We start from the raw sequence: 19860 nt of genomic DNA, 5'->3' as shown, positions 1-19860 counted from the left end.
ATTTTACTTGATATTAGGTTTGTTCTCACAGCTGTAAGAAACATATTTCCAACAGATAATCATGCGCAATAGGGTAAAACGCGTTCGTACAGAAATTTTTGATTGGTTTCCAACCAACAGTACGCTGTTCGCACAGAAAATTCTGATTGTTAGCTGACAGTCAGACCTGTTCGCGGATCTTTTGCAAGTAAAGTGTCCGGCGCATGCGTATTGCGACCCGACGTCATTAATTGGTAAACTTAACCTACAAAACGTGTGTTGTTTTTGTTTAGTGTTTTATTCTTCAAAAAATAAAGAAATGAAATGAGCGATTTTGAATCTTCCGAAGAATCTGAGGCGTCCGGATTTTCGGATACAGACAGACCGAGAAGAGCTGATGGAGGAACGGGTTAGGCCCAAGAATCAAAATTACAAAACATTAAAACATTTAAAGAACAAAACCAAAAATATTAAAAGATATCTTTGGTTATTAATTCCCTGTTCGTTTTCTTCTTTATTCGGTATTACGTAGGAGTTAAAATTAGTGGTATTATTAGATCAAAAAAGAAGAGTAGGGGATTCGCTGTTCGCACAGACAGTTTGAAACATGTTTGAAATCGACAAGAAACTGCATTATTTGAGACCTGCGCATTAACACCGGTTTGGAAGAAGTCACAAACATGTTGGGAACACGCTGTGAGAACAAACCTATTATCATAGGAAATATACTGAAATAGCACTTTTCGAAAATTTCTCATATTATTCACAAATATTAATAACAGAAAAGCTCAAAAATTAATTAAAAAAAAAATGAAATAAAGTTATAGGAAAAAAAACGTACTTACCTTCTCTAGTGCTGTACTTGATGACGTCAGTTTCGTTTACTTTTAATATCACATCGCCTACTTCGACCTGCAAATAAAAAAAATGGTGAGTTTTAAGATTTTTAAAAAATATTGTTTTTTGAAGAAGATATTTCTTTAGTAAGTAATTACGTTTTTTAATTCTAAATCCTGCGATGCTTATAAAGATTGATTTTCTCTACTTTTTAATTATAGTTTATTTATAAAACGAAACAATTAAAAAACCTGAGTTTTAGGCGAAATTCTAACAAATCCGAATGCTTTTTAGGAGAAACAGAAATTAATCAATAGATAATTATGAAAATAATTTTTGGATGTACAGAAAACGCATTCTTTATAGTAGCGGAGCCTATGAGGGGATTTTGAGATTTACCAGGGTTGCCATGATTTAGAGGTGGGCATTCTAGTTCCTTGGGAGGAACTAGTTCCTTACATTGACATCCCCGTTGCTTGCTAATGCGTTTCGTTGTCAGTCAGAACTATTCACAGTACGATCTGTATAATTTATATAATGTACGGAGATATAACGAGACGTGTAATTGTGTATGTTAAAAACATATAGGTAAGTTTGATAGCAGATAAAAAAAATTAAAAAAAACTCAAATCAGAATTTAAAAAACTATATCGCAAATCAATTGGGGCAAATATTACAAAAATTTTACGAAAAATTGCATTTTTCCTCACTTCAAGCTTTTTGTTTTTGTCTAAAAATTCAAATATCTACTTCGTTTTATAAGATATTTCTTAATTTTAGGGACCTAAAGTGAAACATTCCCATAAAATGGTTAAAAAACAAACTAAAAATCAAAAACAGTAACCACGACAATTTTCTGTGGTAATTACGCCGCGCCGGTTGTGGCAATAGACACGGCCGAATCCATCGTCGTCGCCTTGTATTATATCTCGGATCTGCCGACTGAATAGATTCCCGTGAACTAGTCTTTTAATAGTTCCTCTATGTCCGGATCGCAGTTCAATCCATATCCGGGTAAAATAGACTTATGCAGTTTTAATACGGAGCTGGGTTATGTTGTCTTTTTCTTACGGCACAGAAATTGCACACGGGGTTAAATAGGGAACCCTGAGTATATTTGTAAAAAGTAATACGTATATGCTCGCACTCCCCACGCCTGCCTAGCATCAATCGCGCTGGCTGATCCATACGTAAACTAGTCTTTTATTTAGTTCCTCTAGTTCCTTTAGGTCCGGATCCGATAACATACGGCATAAGGCTGGCACTCCCCTCTCCTGCCTAGCATCAATCGCGCTGGCCCGATCCGTTCGTACGTAAATTAGTCTTTTATTTAGTTTAGTTCACAAACAGAAAAATTAAAAGACTGCCAGACGACATACGACGCTCAGGCAAATGTTCCTGTAGCGCATCGACGCAAGTGCGGAAATACGTCCATCTAGCTATCCGTGTTTCGACACTAGTCCGTTAGTCTTAGCATATGCAGAAAGAACACGCTAACCTCCAGCGTTGCCAATTTGTGGGGAATTCCCCAAATTTTGGGGAATCCGGAGCCGATTGGGAATTTTGTTGGGATTAGCAAAAGGCGGCGAAAATAAGAGGAGTTTCAACATTTTATTGCTGATTGAAAATGGCGTAAAATTTTTAGCTTTAAAAACGGAGCGGGACGATATATCTTTCCCAACTTAGAAATTATTATCTGCTTTTTACTTGTGCTTCCCTTTGCAAATGCTTCAGTTGAAAGAAAATTTAATGACCTCAAATTATTTAATGACTATTAGGGAAGGGATTAAAAAACAAGGAGGTAATTTACAGTTTAATTCCTCTAACATATATAATAAATATTGTATTTTTATTAAAATTATTTTTTTTTGTTAAAATAATCATATGGGGAATTTTTGGTGAATCGGGACATTTTTCTCCCCAAATTAGAGAATTTAATTTAGATTTTTGGGTAGTTTAGAAAATTGACATTGGCAACGCCGCTAACCTCATTCTTTTGTTTGTTGTTTGTTCAAAAACCGGCACGCGGCGTAGTACAAGGCTTGATCATTTTTTAAGATATTTTTGATTGTTAATTTTATTTTTGTGCAAACTAAACAGTTGCTTTTTATTAAAAAATAGCAGACAAAAGTAAGAAAGGTAATGTCCATGCAGAAGTTTTTATTTCACAGGCTATTCTTTCTAGAAATTATACCATCCAGCCCTCCTATTTAATTATTAAATGAAAGTGTGAAAGTGATATCAAGGGCTATTCTGTTAAAATCTCATCCGACCAGTCTAGGCCCTGTTGTGAACCAGAAGGTCTGCTAAGTTGGATGTTGGATATAGAATGGAAGGAATATCATGGCCGAGAACAAGGCATAATTGTATGTCCCTTGATGTATGGGGGTAGGTTTGTTTCTAATAGGCAGTAAAACCAAAAATTCTACTGTGAATCTTCATATTCTAGGCCTGTAAAGATAAATAATTCCTGGAGCCATCTCGAGGTATAGTACTCAAGTCGGAGCGAATCAATTGTTAGCACGTTGAAAAGAAATAATAGCCATCATAAAACTGTAAATATGTATATAACTAGTACAATGTAGCTATTTAACTGTAAGTACAATGTAGCTAGATATTTAGTAGAATAGGGGTATTATAAATTAATACAAAATACAATAATTGGTCATTCTTTCCATTCCCATTTAATCGTTTTCCCATAAAAAAAAAGGAAAATTAAAATTAAGAGTGCCCTTAACCAAAAATAGTGAAATAAATGGAGATAGGCAAATTTTATATTAGCGTGTAAGACTTTGAATAAAAAGGTGTAAAAGGATTATAAATGCTGTATTTATATCCTTTAATATCATGATAATATAAAATTTGAGTAGGTATCTCCATTTATTTCACTGTTTTTGTTTAAGGGCACTCTTAGTTTTAATTGCCTTAAAAATAATAAGTATAATAATAATTTAAATCTCCCGCTCTTTCATAGTTCGTTCCTGTAGCCAAGTAGAGGGCGCCAAAAGCGCAATCTCCCAACATTTTATCACGCGATTCACCGCTCTCTAAACTATTAACTTTCTCTATGGTTTAGTTCCTCTACGTCCGGATCCGATAACGTACGTCTGGCACTCCCCACTCCTGCCTACCATCGGGCTACGCGCGCTAGCCGATCCGTCACCGTCGCATATTATTCTATATCGAACACAGTCTCGATCCCGGAATAGGTCCTGAGGAACTAGTCCTTTGAGAAACCAGGAACCAGTTCCTTTCATTCCGGGGTCGGAATAGTTCATTGGAACTAGTTCGTTCACGAACTACACACCTCTACCATGATTTAAATCATGATCAGAAGTTGATTCTCACTATACCTTCCGTTTCCATTCCATATCCGTTCCGTATTTTTTATTGTATTCACGTTATACCTAAGCTTCCGTTCCGTATCTGATCCATACTTTTTATTGTACAATTTATATCATTACGAAAGTTTTATTTTAAAAATTTGTATCTTTCGAAAAAGGTAATAGATTTAATTAAGAGGTGAAAAAATAAAGAAATATCAGCAAAATGTTAACAGAGCTGGTACAAATGTAAGAACTTGACAACGCTGTTTCCGATACGCTTCAGTCCGTCCGCGTCCGCCAAAAAAATGTATGGAAGGAAAGGATATGGAACGGAAGGGAAACGGAACGGATAGTGTGCATTGTCCTATTCATTTACATGATATAATATTTTATATAAACGGAAAGAAGCTGATATGGAAGGTAGAAGGTATAGTGGGAATCAAACTTAATGAATAATTTTAAAATGTCAATTTATCCGGTTTTTCGATTTACCACTAGATATTAAACTATCGAACGAACTATCCAGTTAAAAATAATAAATTCAATATTTTACCACCGCATTTCTCCGGCGTTTTATTATATACTAAAGCCCGTAAGTGGCTAGAAATTGGCTGAAAACCTTCTATTAAAGCCCCTACTGCGAGTTAGTGTAAGTGCTACTTTACTCGGAAACCCAGAAAGAAAATATGTAACGAAGAAGAGGAACGAATAACGTCGTAGAATATGCATTAGAGGCTGAATAAAAATATTTTTAAAACGGCATCATCATAATGCACCGAATTTTAAAAATTTCGCATTTTTTTTCAATGCTTTTCCAACCTTTCATATCATTTAGGAGAAACATAAAGTCAATACCTTGTTTCGCTAAGGCTTCTATTATTGCCTTAGGATATACAGGGTGTCATTGAAATGGTGTAAAAAAATCGGGGAGTGATAGTACTCCTAAAAAGAGTAAAAAAAAGTTCCTATAAGTATAGGGCGGAAAATGCATATTAAGGGAGTTAGGGGCACTGAAAGGGTAAATTTAAAAAACGGTTGTTTTAAAATTGTATGCCTAAAGAACGAGATAAAATTTCGAAAAAAAAATCCTCTGCCATAAATTTTGACCCTAAATTGTCTATACAGGGTGTCCAGGAAATAAGTGCAAGTATTTTAAGTGGTGGTAGGTTTCGACAAAAGAAACATATTTTCTCTTTGGCGTTTTTCAAATAAGTCCAAAACAACGGAGTTATTTTATTTTGAAAATTTCCAAAGAAAATGATTTTTTGCTAAAATTTTGAGAACCACTGATTTTCTTTCTTGTAAATTTAATCTAATACCTATGTTGCCATATTATTAAGAAATTGTGTTTTTAACTAAAAATTAAAAAAAATTCCAAAAAATTTTTCAAAAAATTCCGAATTTTCAAAAAAAAATTTATCGCGAAAAAAACCTCATAAGCGTGTTTCTAGGGTTGAACTATACTACCAGTTAAAATATTTGCACTTATTTCTGGGACACCCTGTATATCTATAAATTTATGTTTTTTAAAGCAATAAGATGTTTTAAAAAAATGAAATTTTGATTTTTCAATTAATTATTTAATAACTACTTGGTTACTTTTGAACCGCCATAACTTTCATAAGTTTATGTTGATTAACCAGTTAGCAACCCATCAGAGCAAACTCTTTGCCTTCAATTTTCTCGAAAACCATCGTTCTGGGCGATGTGCAACAAGAGCACTTTTTTTGTAAGAAAAAGTATGTAGTTTTCAAAAAATAAACCCACGTTGCAAAAAAAATAACCTCAAAAAAGTTATTCACGACACAACCCCCTACCCTTGCAAAAACTACCCTTTCCGCTTTTCCAAATAATTTTTCAGTATCACCATTTGATTTAGGGTCAAAATTTATGGCAAAGGATTTTTTTCCTAACCTAACCTAACAACCGTTTTTTAAATTCACCCTTTCAGTGCCTCTAACTCCCTTAATATGCATTTTCCGCCCTATACTTATAAGAACTTTTTTTACTATTTTTTTTACACCATTTCAATGACATCCTGTATATGACATTAGCATATCGTCGGCTTTATGACGAAAAAGCGTATCTCGATTTTTGGCCATTTTGAGATATCAACGTCATGACAGGCCCAATGGGTCATATTTTAACATAGCGAATTTGCGCATCTCAATATTGTACCTTTTTCATTTTATATTCGTTTAAAAATTTGCCCCATCTCAATATCAATACTACAATTCTTCGTTATGACGAAGAGACGTATGTTGAGATAGGGCACTTTGTTATATCAATTATTGTTATACCAATTGTTATACCATAAGAAAGATGGAATTTGAGATAGGTCCTTTTGTTTTAAGTTATGAAAATGCATGCGAGAGAAAATCACACCACTCTACCTAATTATTTTCTGACGGTTGCTTGGGACAAAATAAAACTTCATGGCATCATGGCAGCAGCTCTCTTTTACAGTGTGATTTTAGAGTCTGTTTTTTTTGCCCAAAACCATTGCTAGAATGAGCTAGACTCTGCACATAGCTGTATCGGGTATGCAAATGCAAAAGATTTTCCGAGAATAAATGGCCAAATAAATGGAAAATGTTGATCGAAAGCAAAACAACGAAACGAAAATTGCCCTAATGGGAAATTTCCCGAAATCATAATTTATCTAAGAACATTTTAGCGAACCAAAAATTTGCCCGAAAAATACAATAATTTTCATCTCATTATCATTGTCAATTTTTGGAAAATTTTATTTATTATGCCTATCATCATCCAGCATAAACGCGTAGAATGGAAGTCGAATTTGTTATCATTGAACAGGGAAAACAGAAACTGTTAGGTACTCCACAGTTATTTGTATAAAAAAAAACGAACGAAGAAACATGTTTTGTTTTTGTTTAGTTTGGTTTTTATTAAATGAACCATGAGTTTAAATGTCCTGTATTAATGCCCTCATTTAATTAAATAATTACTAAAAATATATTAGTTAAAAAATGCATTTTTGTATAAAAAACAATATTATTAAAATAAGCTAGATAAGAGTATTTTAAATGATTATTGTCTTTGTTTCTGGAATGAAAATTGTCTTTGTTTTCAGTTGATCTAATCCAATGCGAATAAAAGTATTTAAAAATATTTGTTTCCGATTTTTTGGCGATTTTCAGATTTTTTCTTGTATGTATGTATTGTATTTTCTTGTAAGTATTCCATAATGTGAATATTGTATAATTTTTTTTTTCTTATTAAGAACACTTTACCGTCATTTTAAATTTATTTTACATGGGCGTATGTATACTATTCGTTCGGAAATAAATATATTATTATTATAACAAAAAGGCCCATCTCTATTAAACAACTAAAAATAAATTATTTATTAGAATTTACGCTCAATTTATCTTCAGAGCGTTTCCTCAATGTCTCCGTTTAAGTGCTAATACAAAAACACTATTAAAAAATTAAAGACTTTACATTTATTGGCCAAATAAAGTAAGTGATTTTCTTTAAATTGCTCTCCTGAAAAGTAGCAAAAATCGAGATACACCTTTTCGTCATAAAGCCCACGATATGATGGAGTGTGATCCATCTTTATAAAAAAAAAATCTCAGAAGAGAGAAAGCGTAAAACGGAAAATGCCTGGAAACTAATAGAGCTTTATAGGGCGCATTTATTATTATGGGAGGGTAAAAACAAGGACTACAAAAATTGTTACAAGAAAGCTGGTACATTAGAGGAGATTTGTTTAGCATTAAGAGAAAATAAGAAATATTAATAGCTACATTTTTTTTTAGAATTTAGAATGAGTGGGAGGGGGGTTAATCACTTCGACCTTACAGATCCATGGTGTCCCCCTTTCTTGAATCATAACTCATCATACAGTCCCAGGGCTTTGACAAAAGCCAGTATCTGGGACGGTTTTATAGAGGGTAGTTCTCCATCTCCAATATCAGTCGTACCAAAATTCATGGCACGAATGGTTGTCGTCTCGGCGCACTCAGTGACGAGGTGTACTGGTGTTTCCCCATCTTCCCCACAGAATCTGCATTCGCCGTTTCTTCTTAGTTTCAATCTACTGAGGTGTTCATTGAGGAGACAGTGTCCTGTTAAAAACCCCGTGACAATCCGAAGATTGTTCTTACTCAGACCCAGGAAGATCTGTGATTTTTCTTGATCATAAGCCCTCAGAAACTTCTTCGAGTGTCTTAGACCATTGCAAGATTTCCATTCCAGGTTGCGGATGGAATCTTCCAAGTTCTTGAGTTCCGCCTTGAGTTGGTTACTAATACCTACATAGTAGACGAGAAAAAATAAAAACAAAAACATTATATTGGGATTGTTTTTTGCAACAGAGGATGGTGAGTCAAAGACAACACTACTGGCTGCCAGTAATATAATATCTTTATCTTCTTTCTGGTAGAGAGTCCACATGATTAATAAAACTGATTCACATATACATATACTAAACTTTGTTGTGCTTTCGTCCTCCCTGTATAAGACACTTTGTCTCAAATTTGTCTTGTCTGAATTCCTCATTTTTGTCGCAGGTTTATCTTGTTTTTGTCCCAAAATCGTGTTCACTTTCTGTCGCCTTGGTCTGGACCCGGCTAATGCACATATCTAACTTCATTACTGTAGTGTTTAAAACTGTTCGAAATCTCCCGAAAAATAACTAAATCAGAGCAAAATCTAGATCAAATATGACTCGACTCTGGACTCTGTAACCCATTAAGCTAGAGATTCGTCATGATTTTGTAAAGCCCTTTTGCACCGGTAGTGGGTGTCTCGCGGATTTACTTTACGACGTCATCGATCTGCTTGAAGTAGAAAAGCGTAAAAAAAGCGGGAAAAAAGAAAAAGATTGGTAAGCCCGGTTTCCCGGCGGCGTAGAATGTGACTTTATTTCCTTTTGTTTATGGAGAAAAGGAAAATAGGAAATGTAGGTCTCTGTGTGGTGGGTTTTCTTTTTCGAAGTGATATTGTATGCCTACAAGTGGCTAGAGAAAGAAAAAAGCGGGTAAAACATGAAAAAAATGGATTAATTCAGATGAATATTCATATTACTGCAAAAGAAATATTCATACCATTTGAGTACTGCAGCTAAATATGTAATGTAATTAGCTTTTTTAAAATTGCAATATTACTGATCATTACTAAACTAATTTTGTTAAAAAAAGAAATTATATGACTCATCATCATCATTTCCAGTCAGGGTTGGGTAATGACGTGTAGAAAATTAATCTTCTAGATGTATGTAGAAAAATGCGTAGAAAATGTAGAATATTAAGTAGAAAATGGTATAAAATCTGAGAACAGGTACAAAATTAATTTTGTATATTTAAAGCCGTTTTTTTTCACTTTAGAGGTTTCTTCCTTTCTATTTTCTTTAAATTCTATAAGTGTTGTTGTTTTTTCGATCATATGGTACATTATGTACACAATGTTTGTTACAATCCACAACACAAATGGGAATACCAATATTCAAAATACTGAAATTTGTCACCATACGAACACAGACAAAATAAGCTGTAATTAATCAAAAAAAAATAACAACAGCAACCTGATAAGAATTTATTAAACTTAATTGCACATAAAAATACTGTTAATTACTAAAGGTTATCTGGTATTTACCCGCAAATCTCTATATATTTAAGAACAACCAAGTATATAAACAATTACACATATACTTTGATTGTCATACGATACGTTTTCGGTGTTTGATTCATATATTTCGAATTACTAAAAATGAAGTGCTTAATGGTGGTAGTTTTCCTAGCAGCTGTTTATGGGTTGGGTATGGGAAAAGTTTTGCAACCTGGAGAATCTGAAGTTACTAGGAAAATACATGGGTCTCACGGCGAATACAGAGACTTCACTAAAGCAGGTGAGTCACTATTAACTTTTAAAGAACTTGTATAACTGTATAAAAGACACATACATATTATGTCCAAAAGTATACTTATATCTTTAGATTTTTAGAATTAAAATTCAGTATGTAGGTTTTGTTCATATATTTTGCACACACTTAACAAATCTGATTTATAATACTTTTATAAAAGCCTTATTATCTCTTAAAGTTGTTTTACTGTCCTATTTCTTATAACGACACACAGAAATAACAAAGCAGGAGAATTCTTGATTGAAAAGCCAAAATAGAGCGTCATAAAAATTAAAACACTTAACGCCGCCTACGATAATGACCCAAAATCGTCCCTTACTTTCACCAGGAATTCTATAAATTTTAATGAGTTAGATGTGGGACTTTAGTAGGGGTCCGTTAATTACTTGTGGGAATCAAGAAGGGAGGGGGGGATAGTATAAAAATGTAAGAAAATCAGATTCATTTTAGTTCAAGAGCCGGGTGCAATAACACGAAAGTATGGGGACACAAAGCGTCAGCGGCGCTACCTCAAACGCGCTGTCAGAAAAAATATTGTCACTCAAAGTGATTTCTAAAGGCTGAAACTTTGCAAGGTAATAGGTAAGAGTGAAAACAATAATTTATGTACTAATAAAAACAGTCAGACTCATCAATAATAGAACCCCGTCAGTCAGAAGCTGATGGAAGTGAGCATAGAAAATAGTGACAGCGCGCGTATAAGCGGGTCTTTACTCAATATACAGGGTAGCCCGAACTGTATTTTTTCATTATTTTTTCGAAGAAAAATTTATGATTAATTTAAAAAATAAAATATTCCCAAATTAATCATTTCAGTCAAATAACTATCTACTCAACATGTTTATCTTTTGTCAAAAATGACATGTATTGACTATAATTTCCATTCTAAATATCTTGAGAACGGTTGCTCGTAGAGATTTTTACCAAAAGACATTTTTTACGTAAAAAATCACGGAAATGTATATTTTTTCACTCAGTAGTTTTAGACAGGTACGGACGAAAAGTTATTACTCTTCAAAACTAGGAGTCATATTGACATCAAAATCAAATTTATCATGTCAAAAAACTTCCAGATACCAATTTTCATCCAAATATTGACGTTACTTCAGAAATTATTTGGAAAAAATCGAAATAAAAATGAAACTTCTACACCCTGTATCTCCGAAACTAAGCATTTTAGGACATACATTTATACGAACTTTTTTACTTATTTTTATCTGCAGAATATGCTACCGAAGTTTCCGGAATACAGTTCGGACCATCCTGTATATCGATATTCGTCAATAATTTCACACAAAACAAAATCGTAATATCTGCATCATTGTCATCCTTTTAGTAGAACAAAGAAAGTAAGTGTTTTCATACATCGATCAAATTTAAGGCTGCTTGAAGAAAATGACAAGTAGAGTAAAAAATCCCATATAAATGAAATTATTAAATCACATTATGCTGACAGCAAAAAAAAAAGAAATGTCGACCTTGGCTGATAAAAATGTCACATAATTACATATATGTTTATCGCTAAACAACGTTTATACATCATATCAATATTTATTAATATACACAAACTTGAATCAAAACATAATAAATATGTGCAATAGACCTTGTGTAATGATAATAATTCTATAATTACTTATGTGCCTTTGACTATCGATTTGAACAACAAAAAGCCATCCATTATTGAGTCGTTTGGCGAAATTGGATTTCTTTATTGTATTTCTTATTCACCTTATTCGATATGGAGTAATGTAGCCACACGATTAGATTTTTAGAAATTGTGACGGATTTGATGGGATCGTTAAATGATTACTAAAGCTACGATTTAAAATTATTTGCAAAAGGTACAGAGTGTCCCAAATCCCAAATAAATAAAAAATATCAAACTTGTATTTTTTCAAATGAAACACCCTGTATATGATTACATTTTTAGTTTCTACGATTAAAATAAAGGTAAATTTAATTAAGGTTTACCGCAGTTTAATCTTACCGTTTTTGAAATAATACAGAGATATCGGTAAACCGAATAGCGTCATGCAGTATTTACGCTATTTTGACAGTTACGATATGCGCGAGTCAATTTTTAACGCAACGCCCGCTAATAACGTTACCGCCTGACGTAATTTGCCGATCAATCACACCAAGCGCTATTTCTAAATAACGTTTAAAATCTGCTTAAATGGGCATGTGCGGGTATTTGACAACCGGGGCCGGCGAGATCTTTTATTTTAGGTTATGTTTGAATTGTTTTGAATTATTACTTTAGTTTTATTAGGTAATTTGATATTTAAGTAGCTGGGATTAGTTTTAATTAAATAAATATGGCACAAAATATGGATTCCACCTCTTCCAATATTAAAGAGCCTATAAAGAGGCTTAGATTTAGAGCAGATGACGACTTAGCCCTTCTAAGAGAATTTGTTGCCCTAAACCCACTGGCAGACGTTGAACAATAAAGCACTGGAAATAAGCACTTTAGCCCTTTATTTTAAAATACCTAGTAAACAAAACAATTTCAAAGTTTTAAATTCAAAGTTAGGTTAAGTTTAAATATCGGACGCGACGCGAACAGAATTCTTTCCGATCCGATAACTATAAATGAAGAGACTTAATACCACCTCACGTAAAGGAAATAACATCTGGCGTTATTAAGGTCCATGCACGCTATTCGGTTTACCGATATCTCTCTATTTACGATTTTGTGAAAATACGCAGTAACAATTTTAATGCTTCATTTCTCTAGGCGTATTTAAGTTTTTCAAACCAAATCTTGTACTGAAGTTTTTCCATTTATTAAATTTGGTGTTGCAATAATCAAAATTATACTATCTTATACACAGTGCCTAAAAATTTATTTTAAATAATTACTAGCTTTGAACGGCAATAACTTGTTTAATTTAAATGGGACATCCTGTATATTTTACAAGAATCAGATGCACAATTTAATTGTCTATCAAATTGTATTATACCTTTTTTATATCTCTTCAAGTTTTCGTAGAAAATGCGTTTTCTTTTAAATTAGACCTCATTTTTACTCTATAAGTAAATGTCATACATAAGAATAGCCAATTATATTTCAAGCATTGTTGTTCGCACTGTATCTGGAGGCGAGGCTGTTTTAATTTAATCTATGCAGATGTGACAACGTCGCAAAGCAATTGACTGAACCAATTAAAAAAGGGAATTGCTATGCTAAATGAATCGGCACAAACGTAAATTATTTTTAGTTAGAGTACAATAAAAAAATGGCACCGATTGAATTATCAGCACCATGTAAAGTGATGACTCAGAATAAAAGAGGTTTTTTATCATTCTATGACAATATGGATTTATTGTTAAATAATGTGGTCTGTGTGTTCGTTTTTGTGTACGCTTATGATAATTTTGTTTTTTTATTCTTTCAATGACTCGATTCTGGTATAGGTTACAACGACTCTTCAGGGAATATTCTCACTAAAAGAAAAACATTTAAAAATAAAGTACCGTGTAACTTCAATAGTCCGGACAGTCTCTAGACGACTGGGCACTCCAGTAATCTGGATAGTGGATTATTCGGGTATTTTCAAAAATTTACCCCTCAGAATTTTACAGTCTGGACGTTTACATTTTGTTTATGAACTGAGTCTTTATTTTTGAATTTGATTCTTGAGCATGTTAAGGTGCGTATTCATTATCCGAACGAACGAACGAACGAATGTTCGCTAGTGGTATGGACGGGGACCGTACGATAGAACCGCACGAGAAGACCGGACGCGAACGCCTTTGATGTACTGACTCGAAACGGATGGTCGAGCGAACGAACGAACGGCCGCATGCGTTCGGTCCCCGTCTAAATATACCGCACTTCCATTCGTTCGTTCGTTCGGATAATGAATACGCACCTTCAGGCATGTGGAATGGGAATCAACGGTCTAAGACACTCGAAGAAATTTCTCAGAACTTCTTCTTCTTATTACGCCCTCTCCTGCCGAAGTTTGGCGATCCAAATGGCAATTGTGGCTCTGGATATTGCAGCCAGGAAGATTTCCGCAGCCCTGAGACTGTATGGAGGAGTTATAACTCGTTATAACTGAAGAAAGGGAACACACACTGGACATTCTAATTACTTAATTTTTTTTGTTTTTTGCTAATACCTAGAATTTCACTTAGAGACTTAAAAATGCATTAGATTAAAGGTATTTTTAGGGTTCCGTACCCAAAGGGTAAAAACGGGAACCCTATTACTAAGACTTCGATATCCGTCCGTCCGTCCGTCCGTCCGTGTGTCACAAAGCTCTATCGTATGAACCGTTATAGCCCAAATTACCTATAACAGATGCGAAAGAACACCGAATTACGCGTTCAGGTTTCTGTGACCTTCAGAAAGAGTTCATAGACAATCCGCATCAATGTATAGTTTGGGTTATTATATGTTTGGGTGAAAATAATCTGCACCAATATGTTATCGAGGCATACAAAAAGGTCCACAGACTTCGAGACATACGAAAAATCAAGTCCATTTAGCGTGTGTCGCAATTTTCACACCTTAAAAATTAGTTTTTTATAGCTATAGCAACTGCAGCGACTATGAAAAGCTGTGTGATTTTCATAGAAAATAAGGGCACCTGTAATTCATTTGAGAATGTTATAAATCGCTAAAAGTGGTTTCAAATCTCTTGGATTTCTATTAATATTAAATAAATTTTATTAAAAATTGAACTAAAATTGTTAGTATCATTAAAAACAATTCAAATTCAAAAATTGTATCAGTCAAATTCCCTCATTAAGAAAAATTTAAATCATTGTTGCAATTGGGCCTTAATGCCATTTCGAATGAACAATAGTATTAATAATGTACATTATAATAATAATAAATTTTATATCATAGTGTGTATTAAAACTACTAAAACACTTTTAAATTGGTATTATATTAACAACTTTTGTTTTTTAATCCAAAAAAAAGTTACCAATTTTCTCAATCAAAATATTTGTGGTCCTGAAAAGGACCTTCGTTTTCCCATGTTCGTCAAGGTAGGTAATGGGTAAACGGTAAAAAAACAGGATAATGAAATTTAAAAAATTACAAAAATTGTTCAAAAGTGCCTCCCTCTTGCATTAAACAATAACCCAAACGATCATAAAATCCCCTCCTCACATTGGATAACATATCAGGGGTGACAGTGTCAAAGGCATTAAATATTTTCTGCCTTAACTGCTCCAAGTTTTGAATTTCTTCATGGCCGTAAATTTTAGATTTTATGTACCCCCATAAAAAGAAATCATTCACCGAGAAGTCAGGTGAAATTAAACGTCAGTCTAAACAAAACTGTCATTTTTGAAAACTTGTCAAAATTTGGACACACGCTAAATGGACTTGATTTTCCTATGTCTCGAAGTCTGTGGACTTTTCTGTATAATCTCACAGTAATTTAATAGATTGCTCGTCATATTATATCAGCTCGTAGGAGATTAGGAAAAAAAAAGATATTTATAGTATAAAAAATTAATTTATTTAACAAAATTTAATTAAAGATGTGACAAAATAGTTACATTTCTATTGGTTCTATCGGACTTTTTTCGACTATATAAATCTTTATTTTTTGTAAACTTTAATGCATAAAATATTTTCAATCTAATAAATAATTTAATGATGTAAATAAGAGGAAATTTCTCACATGGGTGGTCAAATTCTATAGTTTTCATTATATCAAACAGCCTCTGAACGTTTTCTTCAGTGCAAAACTCATCAAAATTTAATTTAAATAATTTTTCCAGCCTGTAAATAAAATGAACAAATTTTTCCACTTTCATGATCAAAGGCTTTTAAATGGGTAAATAATTTCGAGTTATCCAGAGATTCGGATTTTTTTGCAAATTTTAGACAAATATCACATTGATGTATTTGAACACCCTTTTTAATGATGTAGTCAAACATAATTAAAGGCATTTTGAGTTGAAAACATTTCTCAGAGGCTGTTTGATATAATGAAAACTATAAAATTTGACCACCCATGTGAGAAATTTCCTCTTATTTACATCATTAAATGATTAATTAGATTGAAAATATTTGATGTATTAAAGTTTACAAATAAAGATTTATATAGTCGAAAAAAGTCCGATAGAACCAATAGAAAGGTAACTATTTTGTAACATTTTTAATTAAATTTTGTTAAATAAATTAATTTTTTATACTATAAATATCTTTTTTTTCCTTATAAATAAACACATTTGCATCCCATTTTAAATAAGATATACAAATTACCAAAACTTAGAAATAACAGTTCAAAAGTTCAACAAAAATCCTACACGCGTTTTTAAAAAGAAACATATAACCACGCACTATGTCATTCCAGCAAGCGAATACGACACAGCATAGGTTTCCGGACTAAACGACTGATGTATTTACACCACTCAATAGGCGTGTCGGGTTTGCCGAGCGGTTTCCGATGCAGTCGCTTTCTTTCGCATCTGTTATAGGTAATTTGTGGTTATAGCTAGACAGTTAAAATGTTTACAGATAATGTATCTATGTTGTCGCTATAAGTACAAATATTAAAAAACAGAATTAAATAAATGTTTATAAATAAAAAAGTACTTTCACTAAACATTATCTTTTAAGTAAGAATTTTACATAGAATCTCTCAAGTCCTCGGTGGCCGCGTGGTTAAAGCGTTGGGACTTTACGCTGCTATGACGTTGGAGCCGTAGTAAGGCATGTTCGAATCCTAGTCAAGGCGACTTTTTTTAATACCTAGAATTTTATTTAGGGGTAAAAATGCATTAGATTAAAAGTATATTTTCTGTTTGTTTCAGATTGTGCTAGCGATTTTGAAAACAAATGGGTAAGATGCGTGGGTCAGGAAGGTACCTTCATCTACCACTGGAACGACAAGCTGAAGGGTTGCGAAAGGGCCATTTACAAGGGTTGTGCTCCCACCAGAAACAACTTTATCACGGAACATGACTGTAACACACAAGCCAAACCAATTTGTTCCAAATAATTTCATCCCGTTGCAAAATATAATTATTTTTACTCTTGTATAATAAATAAACAATACTCTTTTTTTTATATGTTGTGTCTTTTTTAACAATCATATTATACCGTATGATCGAGAAAAAAAGCGGCGTTCAGTTGGCTTGAAAATGACAATCGATGACATTCCCTATATAAAATGACAGACATTTTCATTTCAAAGCAATCTTAAACGAAATTAGTCCTCTTTATAATAGAACCAATATTTGATATCAATTTTAGTTACGTAATCGAGAGCGCCATTTTTAAATTCATTGTTGCCAACAATGGATATATTCGGCGCCGGGCTGACTAACTGGAATTTAAATTTTCCGCTGGGGATTCAGGTGGTAGCTCTGCTGTAAAAAATGTCAAGTTACCACATTTATTTATTTATTTATTTCCTGACATTGTCATTCGTTTTGACACTTTAGTGTTGTATTACGAGTTTTTGGTTTGAATAAATAGTGTTGTGTTAAGCTTAAAAATGTTTACTAGCAGTTGCACCTTGCAGTTCTTTTTAGAGCCTCTTTTAGTGCGAAATCTACAAGATTGCTTAATAGCCGTAACAGACTCATCGTAACTTTATTAGAATATTTTGAGCAGGAAAGCGATAGTAATGGGCCTTTATGTCCCAGAAGTGCTGTTAAGAAGGTGTTTTGTTGATGTAAATAATAACTGTTTATACAGGGTGTTTCAAAACAAATGCGAAAAACTTCAAAGGGCGATTCCTTGTTCAAAATAAAGGGTAGTTTGCTTTATAAACGTTGGGTCAAAAGTCAACCATTAGGGAGATATCGCGGTACAAAGATGGCGGAAAAATAAGGTTTTTATTTTTCATCTTGAAAACTAAAAGAGATAGACTAATGACATTTTACGGAAGCATTACTGTTATGAAAACACACTTTCTGGTAATTTTTTCACTTTTTTAAAATGAGTGGAAGGGGTTGAAATAAACTACCCCTATCATTCTTGTTAATGAAATTTAAAGAAAAATCTTATCAAACACATGCAAAAAAATAATTTTGATAGTTTATTTTATTTAGAAACTTTTTTATCTCTTGTGTTTTTTTGATAAAACTCACCGATTTGAAATTAAAAAATAAAATGTAAAGCATTACATGTCAGGACTAAAAATATGTTTAGATGTTTAGATTAAGAATCTAGTGATAATAATGATAATAATAATAATCTAGATAATAACGTATTGCAGTAGGGTAATGTCAAATAAAACAATATTAGAAACATCCTAAAAAGTGACAGCGGCCGACTAGATTTTTTCCTAAAAAAATTACAGCTGCCCACTAGATTCTTTATCTAAAAATGTTTTTTGTCCTGACATGTAATGCTTTACATTTTATTTTTTAATTTCAAATCGGTGAGTTTTATCAAAAAAACACAAGAGATAAAAAAGTTTCTAAATAAAATAAACTATCAAAATTATTTTTTTGCATGTGTTTGATAAGATTTTTCTTTAAATTTCATTAACAAGAATGATAGGGGTAGTTTATTTCAACCCCTTCCACTCATTTTAAAAAAGTGAAAAAATTACCAGAAAGTGTGTTTTCATAACAGTAATGCTTCCATAAAATTTCATTAGTCTATCTCTTTTCGTTTTCAAGATAAAAAATAAGAACATTATTTTTCCGCCATCTTTGTACCGCGATATCTCCCTAATGGTTGACTTTTGACCCAACGTTTATGAAGCAAACTACCCTTTATTTTGAACAAGGAATCACCCCCTGAAGCATTTGTTTTGAAACACCCTGTATATTTATAATTAATTTATTTTTGTTTCCTAAAATATTTTGATTAAAAGAAAATACGTAAAAGTGGGCAACGCTGTGCCGGTCAAGCTTAATCACGTGACTAAAAGTTTATTTGATATGAACCATAGACTTAAAATAAAATATAGACTACACTATTTACATTTCAACGCGGACAAACAACCTTTTTTGTACACATGTTTACTTCTGGGGACAGTCGACCGAGCCTTCCTCATCCAGCCTATGTTGTCACGTCTTTAATATTATCAATACTTTTTTTCTTGTTATACACATATATTGAGATATTAATACTACAGTTTAATAAAGTAGGTTTTAATATTCCATAGATGTATTAAATAGTCCTTATACTACTAAATTATAAGTCGGATACTGTTTAATAAGGATAAGTTCTTTACAATATGACAACGCCGATTAGAGGCGAGGGAGCCTATTCATTCATTTATTACCTTGTAGTACGTGTCGCACGTGTGCGGTAAAGCTTTGTTGCCGCTATCTCCCCGGCTGTATTAACGAATTTTCTTGGCTTGTAGTCCTTAAGTGTTTATTTTATTGACTTTTTCTGTTCAAAAACTATAAAATATGGTTCGCCAGTGCCAAATTTGCAAGAAATTTGACTTAAATAATCCATTTAAGTCTTGAAACGACTTTTGACCGGTAGGCAACTCTCAATTTACCCATTGGCAGTCAGTGGCGTTGTTGTAGAAAGGCGCTTATTTAGATAATATTTTAGTAAAATGTAAAATCTGATTTTTTTTCACATTACATTATTTACTTACTTACATAGTAACAAAATCATAATTATAACCCTGTTAATAATTAATAATGTTTTTATTAAAAATATATTCGGGTTTATTCTAAAATTATCTTCAGAATCTAAAATAACATACAAGAATTTTAAAATGATATTACATTATGAAACAATATTTTTAATATACCGGGTTCGTCTCAAAAGTGGCTCACCCCTATAACTTTTTTATTTTTTCAGATAAAAAAACAGATTTGTATGTTGGTAGGTATATGACATAAATTAGGATTTATTGACGTATTCAATTG

General features: G+C 32.7%; 2 protein-coding genes across 7 annotated transcripts in view; one reads left to right on the top strand and one right to left on the bottom strand.

Annotated features, from left to right (window-relative positions):
* Nucleotides 1–19860, bottom strand: part of LOC115883879 (exchange factor for Arf-6) — a 140802-nt gene that overhangs the window by 73830 nt on the left and 47112 nt on the right. For all 6 annotated transcript variants that reach the window (XR_004050463.1, XM_030902297.1, XM_030902300.1 and 3 more), the window contains exon 2: nt 825–891. Coding sequence is in view for 5 of the 6 variants with exons in the window: in XM_030902297.1 (XP_030758157.1) it covers nt 825–891 (67 nt within the window). In the remaining variant the exon portion in view is untranslated. The remainder of the gene's footprint in view (nt 1–824; nt 892–19860) is intronic.
* Nucleotides 9802–17077, top strand: LOC115883884. The gene is made up of 2 exons (XM_030902307.1): nt 9802–10017; nt 16822–17077. Exons 1-2 carry the CDS (start codon nt 9879–9881, stop codon nt 17007–17009), a joined length of 327 nt encoding a protein of 108 aa, XP_030758167.1. The 5' UTR covers nt 9802–9878; the 3' UTR covers nt 17010–17077.

Source organism: Sitophilus oryzae, unplaced genomic scaffold (genome assembly GCF_002938485.1).
Source record: "Sitophilus oryzae breed Bouriz unplaced genomic scaffold, Soryzae_2.0 scaffold_2006_pilon_pilon, whole genome shotgun sequence".
In the NCBI taxonomy this organism is placed as follows: Eukaryota; Metazoa; Arthropoda; class Insecta; order Coleoptera; family Curculionidae; genus Sitophilus; species Sitophilus oryzae.
This window is presented reverse-complemented; position numbering and strand designations above follow the sequence as displayed.

Coding starts and splice junctions, on each gene's coding strand:
- LOC115883884 (XM_030902307.1), top strand. CDS start 9,879: ATGAAGTGCTTAATGGTGGTAGTTTTCCTAGCAGCTGTTTATGGGTTG. Junction 10,018..16,821: donor CAGAGACTTCACTAAAGCAG/GTGAGTCACTAT, acceptor TGTTTGTTTCAG/ATTGTGCTAGCGATTTTGAA.